This window comes from Bubalus kerabau, chromosome 5, assembly GCF_029407905.1.
Source record: "Bubalus kerabau isolate K-KA32 ecotype Philippines breed swamp buffalo chromosome 5, PCC_UOA_SB_1v2, whole genome shotgun sequence".
Lineage (NCBI taxonomy): Eukaryota > Metazoa > Chordata > Mammalia > Artiodactyla > Bovidae > Bubalus > Bubalus kerabau.
The window spans coordinates 51,161,553-51,184,917 of NC_073628.1; the positions used below are offsets into that span (position 1 = coordinate 51,161,553).

Genomic DNA, 23,365 nt, shown 5'->3' on the forward strand with positions numbered 1-23,365 from the left:
CTAAAATTCATTTTAATATTTTACATGTTAATACACTGAATAATTTTATAGAGGTTATAACTTTGATTTAATCTGACCTTTGTTAATAAGGATTTACATAAATATTTATTAGCTCAAAAGGAATATAATATTTTTCATACATTTATTTGGCCATTACACTCTTTCTTTCTTTCTTATTTTTTGGCTGCATTGAGCAGCTTGCAGGATCTTAATTTGCTAACCAGGGATCCAACCATATCCCCTGCATTGGGAGGGCAGAGTCTTAACCAGTGGACTGCCAGGGAAGTCCCTACTCTTTCTTAATTCATTAGCTATCTCTTTATTTATCTCACTACTTGAGAGTTATAAATAATTTTAAATATGTGGTAATAGCTTTTGTGGTTATTGTTTCATTGACTGATAGATTATCACCATGTAAAATATTTTAAGATTTTTACTTAAAGTTATATTTGAAATGCTTACTTGTATTTGAAAGTGAATGTTTAGGTATAATAGTAAATCCAGGTTATGTTCCATGCCCCACCCCCAACACACATGCACACATTTAATATTGCTGTGTTAATGAAATAATGGCTCACTGTACAACCACATGATCATTGATTTGCACAAGTTCTAGAAAGCCAGAAATTATGTTAAAGAAGGTGTTTTGATTATTTGGCCTTCCCGAGGTGCAAGCCAAGCAGCAAATTTTGGCTGAAAACCAAAGGCAAATCTTAGTGCTAATGGCTTTCATGACCTTTGACGTTGGTGATTTCTTAACTATTACTTGTTTACCTTTCAACACTGTTTTAGTAGAATTTCTTAATAAAAATATGATGGAGGAATTATTTGGATGAGTATAGTGTACTTTACTTTAAAATGAACAAGTTGTAACAATTTGACTTTTTTCATACATACATGCTGTTGATAATTGTGGGCATTTAAAAATATAACTTGAAAAAAAAAATATAGCTGGTTATCATTTAATTTGATATAAATAGAAAAACATGATTTTAGGGTTGTTTTGCTAAAGTTACCACTTTGTTTCATACTTTATTTGTCTAAAATGTTATTGATTGACTGCTAGCCAGATCCTCATTTGGCTGCTGAAGAAGAAGCTAAAAGATTGGAAGAACTACAGAAGCAGGCAGCGCAAGAGAAAATGGAACAGAGTGAGAAGGCACATGCCCGGGGATTCCAAGCAATGAAAAAGATCCATTTGGCTCAAGTAAGCATTCAATTCTGGCTGTGACCACTGCTGATGGCCTTACCGATGGCACTGTAGGACTTAACTGACAGTGAACAGTCTCAAAGGACAGAGTCTTGAAGAATGGGAAAACACTGTCTCTGATTCACGTTATTCCAGGTTTTCCGACTTGCTTTTACCTCCTCGTTTCAAATTCAGGTTGGGTGAAACTGTTCTCATTTTTCTTCTAAAATTTGTACTAATGAATATATTAAAAGTTTAATGTATTAATCAGTTTAAAAATAGCCCAAGAAGAAATTAATCACTTTTCTAATTTAGTTATTTGAATTGCATTTGTGCTCTGTGGATTTTCAGATTCAATTCATTAGATATTTACCAAGCAAAGGACTCATTGGCTTTGCAGAATATTGTTCAAAAATAGTCACAATCCTTGCTGTCAAGAAGCATTGAACTTTGTTGCAGAGGTGTAAAATATGTATGGTGAAAACTGGCTTTGTAGTTATAGCATTGCATCTGTGATGCAATGCTATAACTACAAAGCCAGTTTTCACCATACATATTTTACACCTCTGCAACAAAGTTCAATGCTTAGACTTAGAAGTCTGATTTTCTTTTCTGAATTTGACTAATACATTTGGATTTTTAAACATTCATCTGAAGAATGAGTTTTTATGCACTTCTATGGTAATTAGATGCCACAGAATTAGATGCCTTAAAGTTTGTATAATTTGAACTGAATTATGACTTCCTCCCTTAAATTTTTAGTTTTTATCACTAGGACTTCCCTGTTGGCTCAGACAGTAAAGAATCTGTCTGCAGCTCCGAAGACCTGGGTTGGATCCCTAAGTCAGGCAGATCTCCTGGAGAAGGGAATGGCTACCCACTCCAGTAATCCTGCCTGGGAATCATAACTTACCCCTAGTTTATAAAAGCTAAAAGATGAATTTCATCTAAGTTTTAAACCTACAGGCAAAAAAACATGAAAAGTAATATAAACTGAGCACATTCTTGCATAAATTAGTAGTGTTTAGTGGTTAAGAAAGTGGACTCCACGGTCAATCTTCCCAGGGTTTTCCTCCCTTCTTCACTACTTAGCTGTTTAATCATAAGCATAGTGTGGAGTAACAGGAAATATTTGTTAAGCCACAATCTCCCTGGGTCTTGGTGCTCACTTGAGAATGGTATCTGCTGCTGGCAGCATGGAGAACTGAAAAAAGTACATTGCAGGAGCGGTGGCACCTTAATTAGAGTGTAGCTTTGTGACTGTCCCGAGGAAGGAGACCTGAGAGACACGTTTGAAGCTTTGTGGCCTAACCAAAACCATCTTCTCATATTACTTGCCAGCGTAATAGAGTTGACCCTTGAAGTGTGTGGGTCAGCTTACACCTGCATATTTTTTCGGTGGTAAATACTGTGGTGCTGCACGGTCCATCGTTGGTTGAATCTGCGGATTTGGAAGAACTGCGGATATGGAGGGCCAACTCGTAGTGTCTTGTGGCATTTGATCAAATGGTAAAGGAGGGGATGGAACTACAGCCCCTATCTTCATGAGTTCTCCACTTTTAATTTCCTTCATGATTTCCTCATTATTAATGTTACTATCCAAAGTGTGTGACTCAGTTGTTAATTATTTCTCTTTATTCTTGGAAGAATCAAGAGAAACTAATGAAAGAACTCCAGCAGCTGCAGCAAGAGGACCTGGCGCGCAGGAGACTGATGGTAGCGCGGATGCCAGCACAACTAGTGGAGCTGCCGTACAAACGCAGTGAAATGAAAGAGGATTGGCAGAGAGAGCTGGAATTTGCCTTTGAAGACATGTACAATGCAGACAGAAGTAAGATGTTTTCAGTAAACTTTCAAAGTTTACTTTGAAATGTTATTAAATGTCATTAAAATGTTACTTATTAAATGTCTTTGCGGGAAAATATATTTGTCTTGATGAAGCAGTTTTTGTTCTGAAAGGACTTCTCATTTGAAAGAGGTGCTCATATTTTAGACTTGAAACTGTGATGATCTTTAAAATTTTATGTGCAAGTTCTTTTTAGTCATTTTGGAATGGAAACATGTCTGTGCATTTCTTTATTGAGAGGTGAAAGGAAACCTGATTTTGCACCTTGAACCAGAGCCTCTGCCTGCTGTGATTGATCAGATCCAAGACGAAGAACTGGACCTCTCAATGGAACACGAAAGTTTAGGGGAGACTGAAAACATTCCAATGACAGAAGCTGAAACAATACATTCTAGCGAAGCAGACGGTAAAAACTTCTGACCTGAATATTGCTGTATTTTATAGGATTTGCCAGCAGTTAGGAAAGCCTGGTCTGATTTAACTACTGCTGCTGCTAAGTCGTTTCAGTTGTGTCCGACTCTGTGTGACCCCATAGACAGCCGCCCACCAGGGGCCGCCCACCAGGCTCCCCCATCCCTGGGATTCTCCAGGCAAGGACACTGGAGTGGGTTGCCATTTCCTTCTCCAATGCATGAAAGTGAAAAGTGAAAGTGAAGTCGCTCAGTTGTGTCCAACTCTTAGCGACCCCATGGACTGCAGCCTACCAGGCTCCTCTATCCATGGGATTTCCCAGGCAAGAGTACTGGAGTGGGGTGCCATTGCCTTCTCTGAATTTAACTACAAACAGTGCCTAATACTAATGGGAGTGATGAGGGGAGGAAACTTCAGATTTCCATCACTAAAGATCCTTTTCATATACATAGGAGGAATGTTTTATATATATATATATATATATATATATATATATATATATGTAGTCTGAAGATTTTTAGGTTACTTAGGTTATTTGATAAACTCAGTTCATTTGAAAGGTCAGCATTTTTTTGTTTTTGCTTTTTAGATTTTGTGCTTCTACGGTGCATCCTACTGTGCTTCTAGGCGCTTCATGTGTGATGATGAACAGCACAAACTTAGGTTTCTTCCAAACTTCATCTCTCTCTCCACCTTCTGAATTTTTTCACTTGCCAGTGTCTAACAGTACATTGTTCATCTTCTCTTGCCTTGTCCTCTGTCTTCTTCATGTTAATGATGATACCACAGTCTGCAGTAATCCAGGCCAGAGCTATGAGGCATCAATACCTCTAAAAAGACAAAGCTGTCTCTCACTACACATCTCCTTAGAGACCAAGTCTTCTTCCTTTTAACTTCTTTTCTCCCCATTCCTATGAGTATTGCCTTTGTTCAAAACCACTCAGACTTTCTTTTCATCTTCACCATACACTGTGGATAGGTAGTCCTTGGGGGTTCCCATTTTATGTGGATCTCCTCTAAGACTCCTTGGGGTAGGGCTCTAGGCATTATCCCTGTTTCCTGTGTTCACACTGCTGTCTGAACAAAGTATACGGTTACTACGATTTGGCATAAATTTCAGAAAAATAGGTTCCGGGCTCAATTGCCATGAATTCCCCTTTAAACTTCATTTCTGGCCTCTGCAGAACCTTTTATCTTCTTGCAAACCTTATAGCACGTATTTTGAATGCTAGTCTTAACCACAGATTAAGAGATACATATTCTGTCATCATTTATCAAGTGAAATAAGCATCTTCCTGATACATTTTTAAGCTTGCTACATGCCAATCATTGAAAAATACAGTTGACCCATGAACAAGAGGTTAGGGGTGCCGACCCTCCATACAGTCCAAACTCTGCATGTAACTTGGCCTCTATATCCAGTATATCTGCAGATTCAACCAACCCTGGATCATGTAGTCCTGTGATAACATATTTATTAGAAAATAATCTGGAAATAAGTGGACCCCAGGTGGTGCTAGTGGTTAAAAATCTACATGTCAGTGCAGGAGACAAAACAGATGTGGATTCAATCCCTGGGTTGGGAAGATCCCCTAGAACATGGTATCCCACTCCACTATTCTTGCCTGGAGAATCCCATGGACAGAGGAGCCTGGTGGGCTGCAGTCCGTAAGGTTGCAAAGAGTCAGACATGACTGCAGTGACCTAGCATGCATGCACGTGCAATTCAAATGCATGTTCACGGGTCAGCTGTAATTGAATTTTGGTGTCCTTATTTAAATTTAAGTTGAAGAAAATTATACCTGGTTACAAAATTGTGTTTAATTGTAAATATTGAGGAAAATACAGTTGTACTTTTGTTTTAACCAGTGGTGGTTGTGGTAACTAAGTGTAAAGATAGACTAATTTACTTTATTTGCAATAGGTGCTGAATAAATTTTATTTCCTTTTCTTTTAGTTCCCTCAGCAGTGAAGACCCACCAGATTCCTTCAAAAATTCTTTTTAAAAAATTATTAAATAAGATCCGAAGCCAAAAATCTCTGTGGACAATTAAATCCGTGTCTGAAGAGGAGAGTGAAACGATTACAACTGTCAATGAAGCTGAAAGTAAAGCCCTGACAGTTGAATCAGGAGCAACTGTGAGTGAAGACAGAACGTTATCCTCTGGGCAGGAACAAGGTAGTTTTCTCCAGTCTCATATTATAGTACATAAACCCTTTCTAAGTTGTTCAAAGATAAGCTCATTTCTGAAAAATCAAAGAACAGAGGTCAAAAGGAAGAAAAATGTTTCAAAGCCCATAATGCTGCCACTTACAGGCAGTGAGTGTTAGAAACTTTACTGAATCCTCTTCCAGAGCACTTTCAGTGTAGTGAATTATTCATAGATATGTTTCCAAAGACATTGATGAACCAGAACTAGCCTGTTCGTTATGTTGATATGTACAGGCTGTTTCTAACGTTTCTTATTACTTTTTTGCACTGTAATGAGCATCATTTTAGCAAAGTCTTTGCCTACATCTTTAATTATTTCCATCGAAACAAAGGAAAATAATTCCCGAATCAAAGGATATGAACACATTAACAGTTTTGAATGTACAGTATTGTGTGTTTATTTTACTTTTCCACCAGAGATTTGGTTTCTTGTTAATTAAAAAAAAAAAAATTTGGTAGATAAATAGGCTATTTAAATATATTCCCAGAAGTTACTAAAGTCAAACCAGTAGTATTTCCTTGAATTACATACTATCAAACAAGAATCATGATATAACTCTTCTTTGATTTGCTTTTTTCTTTGAGTTTTGTCTTCTAGATTTTTTTTTAAACAAAGTAATTGGATTTATGTGGAAATGTTTTGCTGCCAGCCTTCTTAAAGAAATGGCTTGTAGTTCCTATTTAAGTCTTTGATTTGATCCTAAGTACAACAGGAATCCTTCTGAAAATACTTTCTGCACTTGACCTTTTGACACCTCCCTTTCTTGGTTTTCCTACCTCGCTGACTTCTCCGTCATCGTTTTCTTTGCTGCTTATTCTCATCTCAACAACCACTAGTTATTGCCTCAGAACTTGATTCTCACATTTCATCTCTTTGTATTGATACTCCCTAGTTGGTCTCTAAAATGTGATGACTTTACATTACAATCTGTACGCCAATGACTTCCAGGTGTGTCTTTCCAGACTTGGCCTCTTCATTGAACTCCAGTTCTTTATTTAAATGTCTATTTGATATTTTCCCTTGGTGGCTCAGGTGGTGAAGAATCCACCTGCAATGCAGGATTGATCCCTGGGTCAGGAAGATCCCCCCTGGAGAAGGAAATGGCAACCCACTCCTGTATTCTAGCCTGGAGAATTCCATGGACAAAGGAGCCTGGCAGGCTACAGCCCATGGAGTCACAAAGAGTCAAACACGACTAAGCAGCTAACACACACACACTCGTGCATCGAATCACATCTTAAACTTCTCCAGAGCTAAGTTTTTGATATCCCCTCCTGCCCTATACCTGCTTTTCCTATGATCATATATTTCAGTAAGTGGCAAAAAATTCTCTTGCTTAAGCCAAAAAGCTTGTCATTCTGGTTTGTCTCTTCTGTATTCTACATCCAAATCATCATCAACCTGTTGATCCTATGGTCAAAATATATCCAGAGTCCAGCCATTTCTTACAGCTACCATCCTTGTGTAAGTAACGTTCATTCTCTAGTGTAGATTCTTGTCTATACTAACCTCCTCTCTATGCATAGCTTTTGCACCTTCCTGCAGTAATCTTTTTCCGGAGTCATCTTGTTAAAACATGTCAGCTACGTCATTCCTTTGGGGGAAGCCCTCCAACAACTACCCATTTCCTTCAGGAAAACTGTTTTTCTTACAGTGGCATCAGGTCTCCCCACACACCCCTCCCCACTACTTCCCTTACTCACTGTCGCTCTGACTTCATTTTTTCCCCAACCACTGCACTGTAGGCACTGGCTTCCTGGCTAATTTTCCAACACAGCAAATATAAATCATACGGTCTTTGAAAGTGCTGGTTTTGGGTGGGGAGGGGGATGCCCTTGGGTATATTTATGGCTTACTCTGTCACTTCTTTCAAATACTTGCTCAGATACCACTTTCTCAATAAAGCCTTCTCAGCCACTTGATGTAAAATGTCAAACTTCTATACCTTCCCCCAGCCCCATAGTCCTCACTCCCTGTCACCTCTGCTCCATGGCTCTTAGCATCTGATGGACCGTAAATTTTCTTTCTTGCTCATTTGCTTCTTGTCTTGACACCTACCCCTCTCCACTTTGCTCATCCTCCAGTCCTGGAATGTAGAACTTGATTTTGTTCATTGCTATATCCCCAGAGACTAGACTAGTGCCTTGAGAGTCTAGACTAGTGCCAGGACTCCAGTCCTGGAATGTAGGACTTGATTTTGTTCATTGCTATATCCCCAGAGTCTAGACTAGTGCTCAGTTCGTATTTATTAACTTAATTGATCTGCTTAAAGCAAAGAGAGATAAGTTTGGAAGTCAGACATATGATATTCAAGCACATGGGCATGGAAGAACTCTTAGTGGAAAGAATTCAGTGAGAAAAGGGCTTTTAAGACATCTGAGGAACTCGGGCATTTAGAAGATGTCTAGAGAAGGGGCAAGCAGTAAAAAGGAGTGAGAAGCAGGAGAAAGAATATGGCATTGGCATTTAATACAAGGCGACACTTTCATCTTTAATCTATAACCAAGTAATTTTGGAAAAGGGCCTGGGTAGTAATCTTTCTCTAGCCTCATTTGACTGTGTTCTTCCCCTTATCCGAACCAAGTTTTTTTTTTTTTTTAAATCCTCGTAGGGTCCTTAATGCCTGCTGACCTGTCTGGAAAGGTTTCCTGTCCATCTCACACTCTTTACCTGGTTGATTCTTCCTTACCTTTCAAATGTCCACTCAAGTGCCATTTCGTAAGGGAAATCTCATCTGAGCTCCTAGTCTGATTCAGATTTGTCTGAAATACTCTCTTGTATAGCCCCTCTTTTTTTTTTTCTTATATAGTACTTAGCACTGTTTCTAATTTTATAATTTTTTTCTAAGATGATTATATAACGTTTTGCTCCCACCTGCCCCATAAAACCCGTTTTGAGGCCTTTCCTTCCTGACCAGGTACATGTGCATGCAGCACATACGTAGGTGCTGCGTGAATGTGTGGGTGATACTCCGCGCAGTTTCTGGCTACCCTGATATGATCAGCATATACTGCTTTAACTTAACTTTCTGCTCTGGTTTCATAAATAATAAAAATCCTAATATCTAAGTATGTTGAAGATATATTTAAATTTCTTCAGCTTTTTTTTTTTACACTTTGGTACCTTACTTCCTCTGTTCTTTTTATGCTTTCCTATTGTGTTTGAAACTGTTAAGTCAGTTGTCTTTCAGCTTTTCCTTTTTGTTTACAATTTTAGTCTTACATCTTCTTGTATCTTCTTTATTTTCTTTTTGTGTTTGACTTGAGTTTATCAGATAAAATATGTGATCATCTGGAAGGTGGCTGGATCTTAACTAAATAAGACATTCAGGTGGACCAGTGATAATCTGAATGTAGATTTTTGTTACATTGTTCAGATTTAATTTTGACAGTGATACTATGTTAATAATAATATATCTGTTACAGTTGAAAGTGACATGCTAACAATTGACTCTGGACCACTTACTAGTGAAGATAAACCACTTTCATTTAGTACAGACTCTGAAAAGGAACAAGGTATTTCTTTTTTCACATTCTTAAGCGAACTTAATTCATCACATCTTTTTCCTAATGAAATTACATGTAATAAATGAACAAAGGACATTACAGTTGTATTAAATTAGTGAAACTAATTTTTGCTTTGGGAATTCTCTTAGAAATGAAAACCACTCAGCCTATCATAGCTGTAGCTCCAAGTTCAGTTCTACTTCATCCTCAGGAAGAAGCAGTCAGAGTTAGAATGGCAGCAAGGCAGAAACAGGTAATTTGAAATTTTTATTTTTAAAGGTTTCTTTCTTCCCCTGGGTACTATAGTTTTGTTTGACCAGATTTTGTCTTAAAATCTGGCTACTTTTGATACCATTTCTTCTACCTTACACATTCATTTGATAAAGGCAGAGATTGTCTTTTTTAAAAGTCAATTTACCCTACATAGTTTCTTGTACAATGCCTTATATATAGTAAGTACTCAATAAATATTTGTTGAATAACTGAGTCCCTGTCATGATATTAAACATTTGGACTTTGTGATCCCAAGAGTTTTTTTGAAAGGCTGTTTTTCAAAGAAAAAATTTTAATTCAGCTTCTACAACTGTAATATTGGGCCCTTCTACTTTAATGAAAAGTTTTTCTTAATACAAATTAACTTGATAGAGGCTAATTGTTACTAAGCCAATCAGTTTATAGTCATAGCTTTTATAAAAATACATCTGAGGGTTGATAATCTTATGAGCCATTGTTTTTTTCTCAGATAAATGCTTTCTAATCTGTGTTGTAAAGCAGTATTGTCTAATAGATTCTTCTACAGTAATGGAAATATTCCATATCTGTGTCAAGTATGGTAACTGTTAGCTATGTGGGCTGTTGAATATGAGTAGTGCAACTGAAAAACTGAATTTTAAATTTTGTTTTGGATTGCTCTAAGTTTTAATAGTCACATGTAGCTAGTGACTACCATATTGAAGGAAGGTAAAGACAGAAACTCAGCTATAGTCACTCTTGCTTGATGAGGAATAGGTAGTATCAGATTGAGACATTTTTAATTTTGAAAATTAGATCATTTCTAGCAGAAGGGTGCTGCTTAATAAAGCTTCACATAGATTCCCTTTTCTGTCTATTCCTTGTTTCTTATGTATGTTTCAAGGACTAGAAGGTGTTGGATTTAGGGGGCAACCAGTTAGACTAGTCCTTGTCCTCATGAATCGTAGTTACTTTAACATAGATGTTTTTATTTTTTGGATTTGTGTGTGTGTGTTGGTATAATTTTAGAGTTTATCATCCCTCTGCCATTGTCTTCCCATCTGTTTCATGCCTGACAGTAGAGACTGAATGTTGCTCACTATACTGTTATTTAACTTCTAGATAACTGCACCCTTTTACGAGTATGTCTAAGAAATCAAAGTGTTGTGGGAGGTCTTGATATTTAATTTCTTAGGCATTATCCTTACCGAGAACAAGATAAGAGCTAAAGATGTGAACACAGAATTTGCTACTTCTCTGGAAGTGGTGCTTCAGTGGTGATCAAGGTTTCCCTGTGCTCCCAGGAAATAGAAATAGTTAATATGTTTATTTTTAGTTCTCTCCCTTCTCCTTTCCCCTTTCTCCATCTCACTCCCTTCCTCCCTCTGGCAGTGGCAGTAACATAAAATATCACCACTTTCTTCTTGGAGAATTGGTACTGTTGGGGATGAGACCTATTACTTTTCATTGTAATGCATGTAAACTTTGGTATGAGTTTGTTGTTAATAGATCAGTAGTATTTTTGTTACTTAGATAATGGAAATAGAAGAACAGAAGCAAAAGCAGTTGGAATTGCTTGAACAGATTGAACAACAGAAGTTAAGATTAGAAACTGATTGCTTCAGAGCTCAGCTAGAAGAAGAAAAAAGAAAAAAAACTCAACAGACTGGGGTAGGATGCAGGAAATCTCATCACTGTGTAGACTGTTGGAGGATAAGAACAATCAATCTTAGTGTTCAGAAAAGTAAAACGCCATTCTAATTTGTGTTTGATTATCTTTTTTTAAAGTATATATGTATATGTTTATACAAACCTGATTTTTATATATATATATGTGTGTGTGTATAAGTAAGTTTATACAAACCTGATGACTTTCATCTTTCGGTTTCTAGACAGTGCTAATACAATGACCATGACTTGTATGCAGTATGTATGTTGAGCTCTTGAACTTCCTTGACACTAAACGAGAGTGACAGATTACTTCATTTCTCAACAATGGAAGTGCCAGTCTTTTTTATTTAAGAAAAAAAAAAAGGCTATATGGAAGTTTACAATTATAGAACTTCAGTTTATGTAAAATACTCTAGTACTTGTTTCTGTATTTGCCTTTTAATTAGTAGCTTTGTCTTTTACTAGGTCAGCACTGCTCCAACATCATACACCGTACGTTCTGATGAAGATAGACACAGACAGATGATTCGTATTTATCAGCAACAGCTATTACAGCAAAACAGGTATTAATTAGGGTACAGTTTTTATGTGATATTGTGTGGCTACATTTTCAGGGTTTATTATTTGGTGTACATGAAGATCTTAACCAGGATTCCCTTTAGAACTATGACATGTAGATTTCTCAAAGGGCAATGTTAATAGCATTGTTCCATTTCTGCCTTGATTATGGCCATCCCTAGATTGAATGTAATGTATAAATACTTGAGAATGTAGGTTGTTTTTGTTTTCATCAAAAAAGAGTAACGTTTGTTTGTTTTGGGTAGGTTTCACAAGCAGTCTGTTGAAACAGCCAGGAAACGATTACTTGAATATCAGACCATGTTAAGAGGAAAGTACCCATCCATGTCAGCTGCACCAGTGATGCCTGGTTCTGTTACATCAGTGCCACCGCCAAAATCTGAAAGACCCAGTGTTCCATCAGAACATGAGGATCAAGGTCAGAGACCCAAGCTGAGTCCTAACAAACAACCTGTACAGATCTCCAAATTAGAGCAAGATTCTCAGGTTTCAAGACAGAATCGCTTTCCACAAAGACAGGTAGAAACAACGGAAGCATTAATCACTTCAGATGTTTTAGCCAAGCAAGCTTTGGAATCACAAGAACACCAAAAGCAACTCTCACAGACTGAAGTACAACAGAGAGACTACAAATTGGTTGCTAAAGATTCTCAAACGCTTTCAAGGGCTTTATCACATGATAAGCCACTGACAGTACAGGATGCTAGAGAAAGAGCTGAAACATCTGGGGCAACAGCTTTTCAAAGTTTAGACTCCCAGCAAGTGTTCTCAGAGAACAATGAAAATGTATCTTCTAAGTTAATAGAACCATCTTCATTCCTACCATTGGTAGCTGAGCATTCTTTTAGTTCTCTGCCTACTAAAGTCAAGTCTGGAGAAATCCAGCAGCCCTTTTCAACTGCTAGCAAAGGTGTAGTTTCTGTAAGCCACTCTGTAGCTGGCCAAATGCAGGATAAGTCTTTGCCATTCTCAGAAAATATCATAGCCCAGCAAAGTAATTTGAAGGCTCTCCAAGAACAGTTAGACCTACAGAAGGAAGTTCTTCGGACAAGACAGGAAGCTCAGGAACAGTTGCTTTTGTGTACACAGAAAGAGTTGGAAGGGCAAACTGGCCTTTCTATATTCCTTCCATTAGTACCTCTGAATTCATTTGCTTCACTGCCTTCAGCCCAAGCTGAGTCAAGGAGAATCCAGGAATCTTCTCCAACCAAGAAAGAGACTGGAGTTTCCTCAGGCCATCCTGGGGTCCCACAACTTCAGGATAGGCTTAATTTTAAATTTTTCCAAGAACAGTTAAAAACGCAGAGGGACAGCCTTCAGGCTAGGCGGGAAGCCCAAGAAGTATTATGTGTGCATAAACAGAATGAGTTGGATGGGAGAGTATGGGCTGAACAGACTGGGTCCTCTTCTCTCCCACCTCAAATAGCTCAGCATACATTTACTTCACTGCCTTCTGCTGGTCCTCAGTCTGGAAAAATTCAGGACCAGTATTCATCTAAGACTGAGAAGGAGCGTTTCTCAATCCAGACTGAAATGCCCGCATCTCAGGATGGGTCTTTAGGTTTCCCACAACAGTTCCAACCTTTGCACGATTGTTTGAACTTGCTCCAAGAGCAGCTGATTACACAGAGGGATGCTCTCCAGGCCAGGCATGAAGCCCAAGTGGAATTACTTTCACGTAAACAAAGGGATTTGGAAGACGCTAAGTCTGTGCAGATGAGTTCTTTGTTCCTGCCAGTGGTCACTCACCATTCACTTGCTTCACAAGTTTCAGCTAAAACTGAGCCTAGGAGAATTCAGAACTTTTATTTCTCTGAGAGGGATAGTGTTATTCCCTCAAGTAATTTGGTAATGCCAGCATTTCAGGATGCGACTCTTAGTTTTCCACAGTATAGTCTGCCATGGCAGGAAAATTTAACAGCACTCCACAATCAGTCACACCTTCAGAGGGTATTACTTGGCGATAAACAAGAAACTCAGGAATTTGTACACAAACAAAGTGAATTAGAAAAAATGTTCCCTTCTGAACAGACTGGCACCTCTTTGTCTCAGGTAGCTGACTCTGAAAGATGCCAGGAATACATGTCATTCAGGAGTGACAGTACTGTTCCCTTGAGCCACTGGAAGATCCCAAGATCTCAGGAACGACTTCTGGGATTTTCACGACATACACAACCTCTGCAAGGTAATTTGGAAGGACAGCAAGAACAGTTAGACAGAGAAGAGGAGGCCCTTCAGTTCAGCCAGAGATCCCAAGGGAATGTATCTTCTGAACAGACTTGCCCCTCGTTCACACCCCGGTTAGGGCAGCTCTCTCTCACTTCATTGCCTTCTGCTGAATCTTGGGAACCTCTTTCAGCAGAGAGTGAGAGTAGAACTCCTTCAAGCCGTTTTCAGATCCCGGCGTTGCAGGATAGACTTTGGAAGTTATCACAGCTTATCCAGCCTCAGCAAGATAACCTGAAGTCACTCCAAGAACAGTTAGCTACACAGAGGGAAGCCATCATTCAGTCTAGGCAGGAAGCTCAGCAAGAATTTCTTTTGCACAAACAGGGTGAGTGGAAGGGAAGAGTGTCTCCTGAGCAGGTTGGCACCTCCTCCTTCCTACCCCAAGTCATACAGCCTCCTTTTGCTCCATTACCTCCTAGTGAAGCTGGTAGAATCCAAGAACCTTGTTCAACTAAGAGTGATAATATAGTCTCCTCAGGTCATTCTGAGATACCAAGGTTGCCTGATAGACTTTTAGGTTTACCACAGCCTGTTTTGCCTCAACAAGATTATCCAGTCACATTTCAACAAGAACAAAGAGAGTTGGTTTTGCCCAGACAGTATACACTTGAGGGAAAGTCACCTGAGCATTTTCTCCAACCTCACCATGGTGATTTAAAGGCCTATCAACGGCAGTTAGATATACAGAGGGAAGTCCAAGAAGAATTCCTTTTGCAAACACTAAGTAAATTGGAAAAAGGGGTCTCAGCTGAGCAGACCACTACCTCTTCATCCTTATCCCACGTAGCACTGCCTGTTGCTGACTCTGAAGGAATGCCAAAGTGTTTTCCAGCTAGAAGTGACCTTGCTGTTTCCTCAAGTCATCCTGAGATTCTAAGACCTCAGGAGAGCCCTTTGCATTTATCCCAGGCTGTTTTGCCTCAGCGAGACCATGTGTCCACACAGTTGGGCCTTCAGGGTGAAGTACTACGTTTTAGTGAAAAGGCCCAGGAAGAACTGCTAAGAGGCAATCACACAAAACTGATTGAAGGTGATGCTTCTGGGCAGCCTGTTCCCTCTTTGTTTCTACCCAAGGAAAGAGAACATTCGTTTATTCCACTACCCTTTGCTGAGGTAAAATCTCAAAACATATGTGAATTGTATTCAGCCAAGATTGAATGTGCAGCTCCCTCTAGTGCTTCTGTGAGCCCAAGACTTCAAGATAGAATTTTGAGTTTTTCACAACCCATCTTTGCTCAGCAAGATAACTCGGGACTTCAGAAGCAGTTGGAGCTACAAAAAGAACTTCTGCCTTTTAGTCAGAAAGCCCAAGAAGTATTGCTTGTACCAACACAGACAGCCTTGCAGCAACAGACACAGAAACATCAGGAGACTCTGAAGGATTTCTTCAAAGACAGCCAGGTATGTATTAAACTTGAATATCTAAGAATTAAACATCACCAGTAACCCGATGACTCAGGTAACTCAGCCAAACTAAATACTTATTTTACTCCTAGGCTGAAATAATAAGTTATTAGTTATTGAGAGTAAGTGGTTTGAACTTAACTGTGCTTTAATTTTCTACCTTAAATAACATGGGAATTAAAACATAAAAATTCATCTGCCTTGCATGGTGTTTATGAGGTTAATAGTTACTTGAAGCCCAACTAATTTCAGCCAGTAGTTTGATACAACCAAATGCAAACATCATTAAAAATGTAGGCCATGTTTTGAAGTTTTGTTATAAAGAGTTTTGAGCTTACCACAAGATTAAATTGTAAAATAACTAGTTAGCAGAATTTCTCTTAGGCAAATAGCAGACTTTGCTTTCTCTAGAGCACTTTGTTGACATTTGTATAGGATCAAAATGAGTACCATCTTTTTCTTTAAGTGACAGTACTAACACCTGGTATAAAAGTGGTGTGATTTTAGGCTGATGGACATTTGGACCTGCTGCTTGTGACTGAATTGTTGAGAGGACTCTGGTTTCTATTCATAGTTTCTCTATATGGGAGACAGTATATCTCCCTATATATGAATGTGTCTATTGTATTTTAAGACTGTTTCCTAAATTTATGAGTTAGCCTGAACAGAATTCTACAGTTCCTTTAATGCTCAGGAGAAGTTTGAATTCATGAGAATGTGAGGTCTAGGGATACTCAAGTCTAATCTTGAAAGGTGCAGTGGAGGCTGTTTTTGAGGTTCAAGGCTGTGACTGGTGGTTCTTTTCAGTGGAATTACTACCCTTTCAATACTAGAAGTACTTCTAATTTTTTTTTAATCTGTAGATAAATTTGTAATAATGTAGTTGGAACTGTTTGTTTGCTTGAGGTACTAATTGAAGAAGTTACAAATCTAATAACTTCTTCACATGACCTTTCATCCTGTGTCATCCCCACCCTCATCTATCTACTTTTTCAGGAAAGTAAGCCCACAGTTGAAAATGATTTTGAAACCCAGAAGCTCAAAGAATGGCTTCCTCATCTCCACGATCAAAAAAACATTGGTCCTGCAGACAGGAGCAACTGTGATAATCATCAGCTCCTTTCAGAAGGTAGTAATGCCAAGCAAAGTAGTAAGATACTAATAATTGCATTCTGTTGTACTCATTATCCTGATGATGATTCTTTGCTTTCACCTCCTGCACTTGCTAGTTGAAGAAGTTCATTGTGTTAACACATCTGTATTGTGCCTGACTTTGTCTTTTGACTTGATAGGTGTGCATCAGGACAAAGAACTGGGTAGGAAATCCTCAAAACCACCTGTAGCAAAAATAAGAGGTGGATTGGACTTGAACCAACATGAACTTAGTGCCATACAAGAGGTAGAATCACCAACAAGTGGCAGAACTTCTATACTAGGTAAAAAGTTGGTTTGATAAAATGATTTTTTCATAGTTTGCTAGTTTTCTATAGTTATTTCAGGATGCTAAATATTTTGTGGCTGTTGAAGAAACGTAGACTGTGAATACTCATGAAGGGGAAAAAGTGGTTTATATTAACAGTATTTAAAACGTGGACTTAAAGAAATACATCATTAGGTAACTAAATACTTTATATATGGGAGAAAGCAATTTATTGTAGACAGAAATTCTTTGTTCTCCTTATTCGGACATTCTTGCTTCCCTCTGCTGCTGCTAAGTTGCTTCAGTTGTGTCCGACTCTGTGCGACCCCGTAGATGGCAGCCCACCAGGCTCCCCTGTCCCTGGGATTCTCTAGGCAAGAACACTGGAGTGGGTTGCCATTTCCTTCTCTGGTTCCTTCCTAAACCAGTTTCTTTAGGATATAACTCTTTTCTTTTTTTTTTCTCTCTCTCTCTTTTCACATACTGCTCTTTCACCTCAGTACCTTCACTGCTCCTTTCCTGTATCTTTCACAGGATAATTATGGTGCTTAAAATCCTGGCTCTAAGAACATGCATATTTCTTTTCTGTGCTTCTTCAGAGATCCAGTTATCTGGAAAAATTTCTTCTGGTGATCTTTAATAAAAGCTTTATTTTCGTTTTATAATTGTTTTTAGATTTTACAGTCAACCAGATAGTTTTATTGATCAAATTTATCAAAGCAGACTCTTTGAAGGGGAAAAATAAGCTTTGTTAATAGAAGGGTATATGGAAGTTTACTATTGATACTAGCTATTTAGGTCTTGTGAAAGTTGCTCAGTCGTGTCCGACTCTTTGCAACCCCATGGACTGTATAGTCCCTGAAATTCTCCAGGCCAGAATACTGGAGTGGGTAGCCTTTCCCTTCTCCAGGGGATTTTCCCAACCCGGGGATTGAACCTAGGTCTCCCCCATTGCAGGCAGATTCTTTACCAGCTGAGCCACAAGGGAAGCCCATTTAGGTCTTAAGCCATAAAATATTGTACTTTTGTTTCTGGCTAAAAGAGTTTAAGAAGGTAGAGATTCTGAATAACTCTTAAGAGTCATTCCACATTTTGTTTTCTTCTTATGTCTTATGGAAATTATAACATAAAGTAAGTATTCTGTTTATTACTAGGCTTTGGAAGTTTTGCTTCATTTTGCACTATTTGGTAAACAAAACTATTCAGGACTAGAATGGTGATTGCTCTGATTCAGATTGAGCATTGGGAATTTCTCACCATTGATTCCTGTAAATTAATGAGTTGTGTTTGAGATTGCAAAAATGTCCTCTTGCTTAGAAGGGAAAGCTATATATTCCTTCACCTACATCTCCTTATCCTTTAGCCCTTTTTCAATGAAAAGTACCCGATGTAAGTCTTAACAGTTTCCTTGTCTGTACCTCTCCAACACCCAACAGATTACCAGCTCTTTTCAGTTCTAGATGATCCACTCTGTTTCCATTCCCACTACCGTTTCCAGTTGATTCACTTGTTTCCATTCCCACTACTGCCCTTTTAATTAAGGCTGTCATTTCTTTCTTTTTTTTTTAAATTTATTATTTTTTAAAATTTAAATTTATTTATTTTAATTAGAGGCTAATTACTTTACAATATTGTATTGGTTTTGCCATACATCAACATGAATCCACCACGGGTGTACATGTGTTCCCCATCCTGAACGCCCCTCCTACCTCCCTCCCATTACCATCCCTCTGGGTCATCCCAGTGCACCAGCCCCAAGCATCCTGTATCCTGCATTGAACCTGGACTGGCGATTCATTTCTTATATGATATTACACATGTTTCAATGCCATTCTCCCAAATTATCCCCCCTTCCCTCTCCCACAGAGTCCAAAAGACTGTTCTATACATCTGTGTCTCTTTTGCTGTCTCACATACAGGGTTATTGTTACCATCTTTCTAAATTCCATTATATGGGTTAGTATACTATATTGGTGTTTTTCTTTCTGGCTTACTTCACTCTGTATAATCGGCTCCAGTTTCGTCCACCTCATTAGCACTGATTCAAATGTATTCTTTTTAATGGCTGAGTAATACTCCATTGTGTATATGTACCTCAGCTTTCTTATCCATTCATCTGCTGATGGACACTGAGGTTGCTTCCATGTCCTGGCTATTATAAACAGTGCTTCAGTGAACATTGGGGTACACGTCTCTTTCAGTTCTGGTTTCCTTGGTGTGTATGCCCAGCAGTGGGATTGCTGGGTCATATGGCAGTTCTATTTCCAGTTTTTTAAGGAATCTCCACACTGTTCTCCATAGTGGTTGTACTAGTTTGCATTCCCACCAACAGTGTAGGAGGGTTCCCCTTTCTCCACACCCTCTCCAGCATTTATTGCTTATAGACTTTTGGATCGCAGCCATTCTGACTGGCATGAAATGGTACCTCATAGTGGTTTTGATTTGCATTTTTCTAATAATGAGTTATGTTGAGCATCTTTTCATGTGTTTGTTAGCCATCTGTATGTCTTCTTTGGAGAAATGTCTATTTAGTTCTTTGGCCCATTTTTTGATTGGGTCATTTATTTTTCTGGAATTGAGCTCCAGGAATTGCTTGTATATTTTTGAGATTAGTTGTTTGTCAGTTGCTTCATTTGCTGTTATTTTCTCCCATTCTGCAGGCTGTCTTTTCACCTTGCTTATAGTTACAAACCCTCATGTCTCCCTGTTTCCAGCCTAGCATTACTTTCATTCATTTTTCCATGGTGTACTCAGAGTAATTTGCCTCTATTGCCCTGTGTTTAAAACTCTTCAGTAGTTTCCCCTTGACTGGAGGGTAAGTCTAAACTAAGTCTTAAGTCCCTAGCTTCATCCTCCAGGGCCTTCATCATCTTGCTCTCTCCCTTCAGGGTTGAGTTTGGTGCCACTTTGTGGCATAAACTTTGCCTGGACTATCGTGTCCTTCTCGTGTGCTCTTTGGGAGCTTTTGTCATAGCCTTTATCACACTTCTTTGGGCAGTAATTTAATCACATAATTAAAGGCAACTAGTGCTAAAAGATTACAGCATGAAACAGCATTTCTTCTTGCCCCTACACACCCCTCACCCCTTAATCCTACTCACCAGACACAGTCACTTTTCAAGCCTCCTTGGTGCTTCTTGTATTTGCTTCTGTAGTTGGCAGTGGATTTTAGTAGAAACTAAGCCAAATACTAAACACCACTAAAATAATTTCAGATCACATCATTTTCTCTATTTGTGGGAACACCTTTTAGTTGGAAATTGAATGATACATTCTTTTTTTTTTAATTGAAAGATAATTGCTTTACAGAATTTTGTTGTTTTCTGTCAAACCTCAACCTGAATCAGCCATAGGCACACATATATCCCCTCCCCTGGACTTCCCCCCGCCTTCCCCCACATCCCACGCCTCCAGGTTGACACAGAGCCCCTGTTTGTTTCTTAGCCATACAGCAAATTCCCGTTGGCCATCCACCCCACATATGATAATGTAAGTTTCCATATTTCTGTTTGCATACATCTCACCCTCTCCTCCCCTCTCCCCATGTCCATAAGTCTATTCTCTATGTCTGGTTCTCCATTGCTGCCCTATAAGTAAATTTTTCAGTACCATTTTTCTAGATTCCGTATATATGCGTTAGAATACAATATTTTTCTTTCTCTTTCTGACTTACTTCACTCTGTATAATAGGTTCTAGGTTCATCTGTCTCATTAGAACTGACCCGAAGGCACTCCTTTTTATGGCTGAGTAATATTCCATTGTGTGTATGTACCACAACTTCTTTATCCATTCATCTGTCGATGGACAACTAGGTTACTTCCATGTTCTAGCTATTGAAAATAGTGCTGCCATGAAAAATGGGATACATACGTCTTTTTCGATTTTGGTTTCCTCAGGGTATATGCCTAGGAGTGGGATTGCTGGGTCATTGACAGTTTTATTCCTAGTTCTTTAAGGTATCTCCATACTGTCTTCCACTGTTTTTGGGCTGTACAATTTAATCCCCACCAGCAGTGCAAGAGCATTCCATTTTCTCCACACCCTCTCCAGCATTTATTGTTTGTAGACTTTTTGATGATGGCCATTCTGGTGTGAGGTGATATCTTCTTGTTGTTTTGATTTGCATTTCTCCAATAATGAGCAATATTGAGCATCTTTTCATGTGTTTGTTAGCCATCTGTATGTCTTCTTTGGAGAAATTTCTGTTTAGGTCTTTTTCCCACTTTTTGATTGGGTTATTTGTTTTTCTGGTAGTGAGTTGTATGAGCTGCTTGTATATTTTGGAAATTAATCCTTTGTCAGTTGTTTCATTTGCTGTTAATTTCTCCCATTCTGAGGGTTGTCTTTTTACCTTGCCTATAGTTTCCTTTGTTGTGCAAAAGCTTTTAAGTTTAATCAGGTCCCACTTGTTTACTTTTGTTTTTATTTCCATTGCTCTAGGAGATGGGTGGGTCATAGAAGATCTTACTTTGATTTATGTCACCAAGTACTCTGCCTATGTTTTCCTGTAAGAGTTTTACAGTCTGGTCTTACATTTAGGTCTTTAATCCATTTTGAGTTTATCTTTGTGTATGGTGTAGGAAGTGTTCTAATTTCATTGTTTTATATGTAGCTGTCCAGTTTTCCCGGCACCATTTATTGAAGAGGCTGTCTTTGCCCCATTGTATATTCTTGCCTCCTTTGTCAAATATAAGGTACCCATAGGTTCATGGGTTTATTTCTGGGCTTTCTATCTTTTTCCGTTGGTCTATGTTTCTGTTTTGGGGCCAGTACCATACTGTCTTGATAACGGTAGCTTTGTAGTATAACCTGAAGTCAGGAAGGTTGGATCCTCTAGCTCCATTCATCTTTCTCAAGACTGCTTTGGCTCTTCAGGGCCTTTTGTGTTTCCATATGAATTGTGAAATTTTCTGTTCTAGTTCTGTGAAAAATGCCATTGGTAATTTGATAGGGAGTGCATTGAATCTATAGATTGTATTTGGTAGTATAGTCATTTTCACAACATTGATTCTTCCTACCCAGGAACATGGAATATCTCTCCATCTGTTTATGCCATCTTTGAAGTCTTTAGTGTCTTATAATTTTCTGTGTACAGTTCTTTTGTCTCCTTAGGTAGGTTTATTCCTAGATATTTAATTCTTTTGTTGCAGTGGTGAATGGGATTGATTCCTTAGTTTCTCTTTCTGATTTTTCATTGTTAGTATATAGAAATGCAAGTGATTTCTGTGTATTGATTTTGTATCCTGCAACTTTACTAAATTCACTGATTGGCTCTAGTAATTTTCTGATAGTATCTTTAGGGTTTTCTATGTACAGTATCATGTCATCTGCAGACTGAGAACTTTACTTCTTCTTTTCCAATCTGGATTCATTTTATTTCTTTTTCTTCTCTGATTGCTATAGCTAGGACTTCCAGAACTATGTTGAACACTAGTGGGGAAAGTGGGCACCCTTGTCTTGTTCCTGATAGGGGGAATGCTTTCAGTTTTTCACCATTGAGATGAATGATACATTCTTGACAAGGCTATTATTGCTTCCAAAAGGGGTGAAAATTGGTTTTGGGGAAGATGAAAAAGTCTTACTTTTTATGTATCAAAGTACAAATGTACATAAAGTGATATATGGTATAATTATTTACTTAATCTTTTCTTTTTGGTTAATATGTTTCTACTTTTATTTGTAGATAATGCATGTATTTGTAAAAATAGTTTCATTTAATATTTTTCACCTTTTGTAGTTTCATACTTTGTGAATACTATCCCTTGTCTTTGAAAACAGAGCTTCTGAAACTGTCTTTGAAGGACCAGGGTGTTCTCCAATCTTTTCAGACCAGTATTTTGTTAAGTTACAGACCATGTAGTTGAATGTCAAAGCAATGTTATCCTGGTATTAAAGTTTCCAAATGCTTACTCTTCCCCCACAAAAAAAGATATACAGGATAGTTATTAAATTTCATAGAGTTGGGAAGCCATTAGGGGAAAAGTCTTTAAAAGGCTTCTTAGGTGGGTGATGATAAAGTTGAGAAAATCTGAGCTAAATTTCTTCTCTGTAGTTTATTTATTTTGGCTTTACCTTTTAGGAGCATTGTCTCAGCTTTTTCTTCTAATATTCTTAGAAATTTTTATTTTGGCTCTCAAAGTATAGTTTCTAAAAGTTTGTCCTCTTTTCTGATTGTTTCTTTTCATAGCATCTTGCTCTTGTTTTATGGATGCAAGATACTACCTACACTGAATATTTATAGGTTTTTGTTTGTTCAGGTTCCTGTATTTTCTGTCTAGGTCCTTCCTTGTTTGTTTTTTTTTTCTCCTGTGTGAAATTTTAGAATTTTTAAAATCTAAAATCTTGCATATTTCAGTGGAACACTGAATGGCTAATTGGAAATTTTATAGGTGGGGACCTTATTTACTTCTGGATTTCATTGGAAAAGGTGGCTTTTCATTGAGGACTGTCAACTTAGTACCTGTGGTTCTTTTACCTGAGCAATTTACTGTTTAGTTTCTTCAAAGAAAGATCCTCCAGCTTTGATACAAGCTTGGCTGTTGGTGCTGTGGAGGCAGACCTGAGGGTAGAGGATGTAGACTTTCTTTCAATACCCCTGATTTCCTTATGCCATTCTTTTTCTTCCCTGCACCCTTGCCTCATGCTGTGCCCGATCCCCCTGATTT

At 38.3% G+C, this 23,365-nt stretch overlaps 1 protein-coding gene across 5 annotated transcripts in view; it reads left to right on the forward strand.

The window, feature by feature from the left end:
* The window catches only part of CEP295 (centrosomal protein 295), a 51,611-nt gene that overhangs the window by 13,689 nt on the left and 14,557 nt on the right, over positions 1 to 23,365 (forward strand). For 3 of the 5 annotated variants that reach the window (XM_055581647.1, XM_055581648.1, XM_055581651.1), the window contains exons 7-17: positions 1,067 to 1,207; positions 2,837 to 3,020; positions 3,274 to 3,441; positions 5,404 to 5,625; positions 9,085 to 9,174; positions 9,315 to 9,418; positions 10,930 to 11,067; positions 11,533 to 11,630; positions 11,892 to 15,276; positions 16,276 to 16,429; positions 16,572 to 16,715. In XM_055581647.1, the coding sequence (XP_055437622.1) occupies positions 1,067 to 1,207; positions 2,837 to 3,020; positions 3,274 to 3,441; positions 5,404 to 5,625; positions 9,085 to 9,174; positions 9,315 to 9,418; positions 10,930 to 11,067; positions 11,533 to 11,630; positions 11,892 to 15,276; positions 16,276 to 16,429; positions 16,572 to 16,715 (4,828 nt within the window). The remainder of the gene's footprint in view (positions 1 to 1,066; positions 1,208 to 2,836; positions 3,021 to 3,273; positions 3,442 to 5,403; positions 5,626 to 9,084; positions 9,175 to 9,314; positions 9,419 to 10,929; positions 11,068 to 11,532; positions 11,631 to 11,891; positions 15,277 to 16,275; positions 16,430 to 16,571; positions 16,716 to 23,365) is intronic. The other 2 variants (XM_055581649.1, XM_055581652.1) reach the window with 2 other exon arrangements.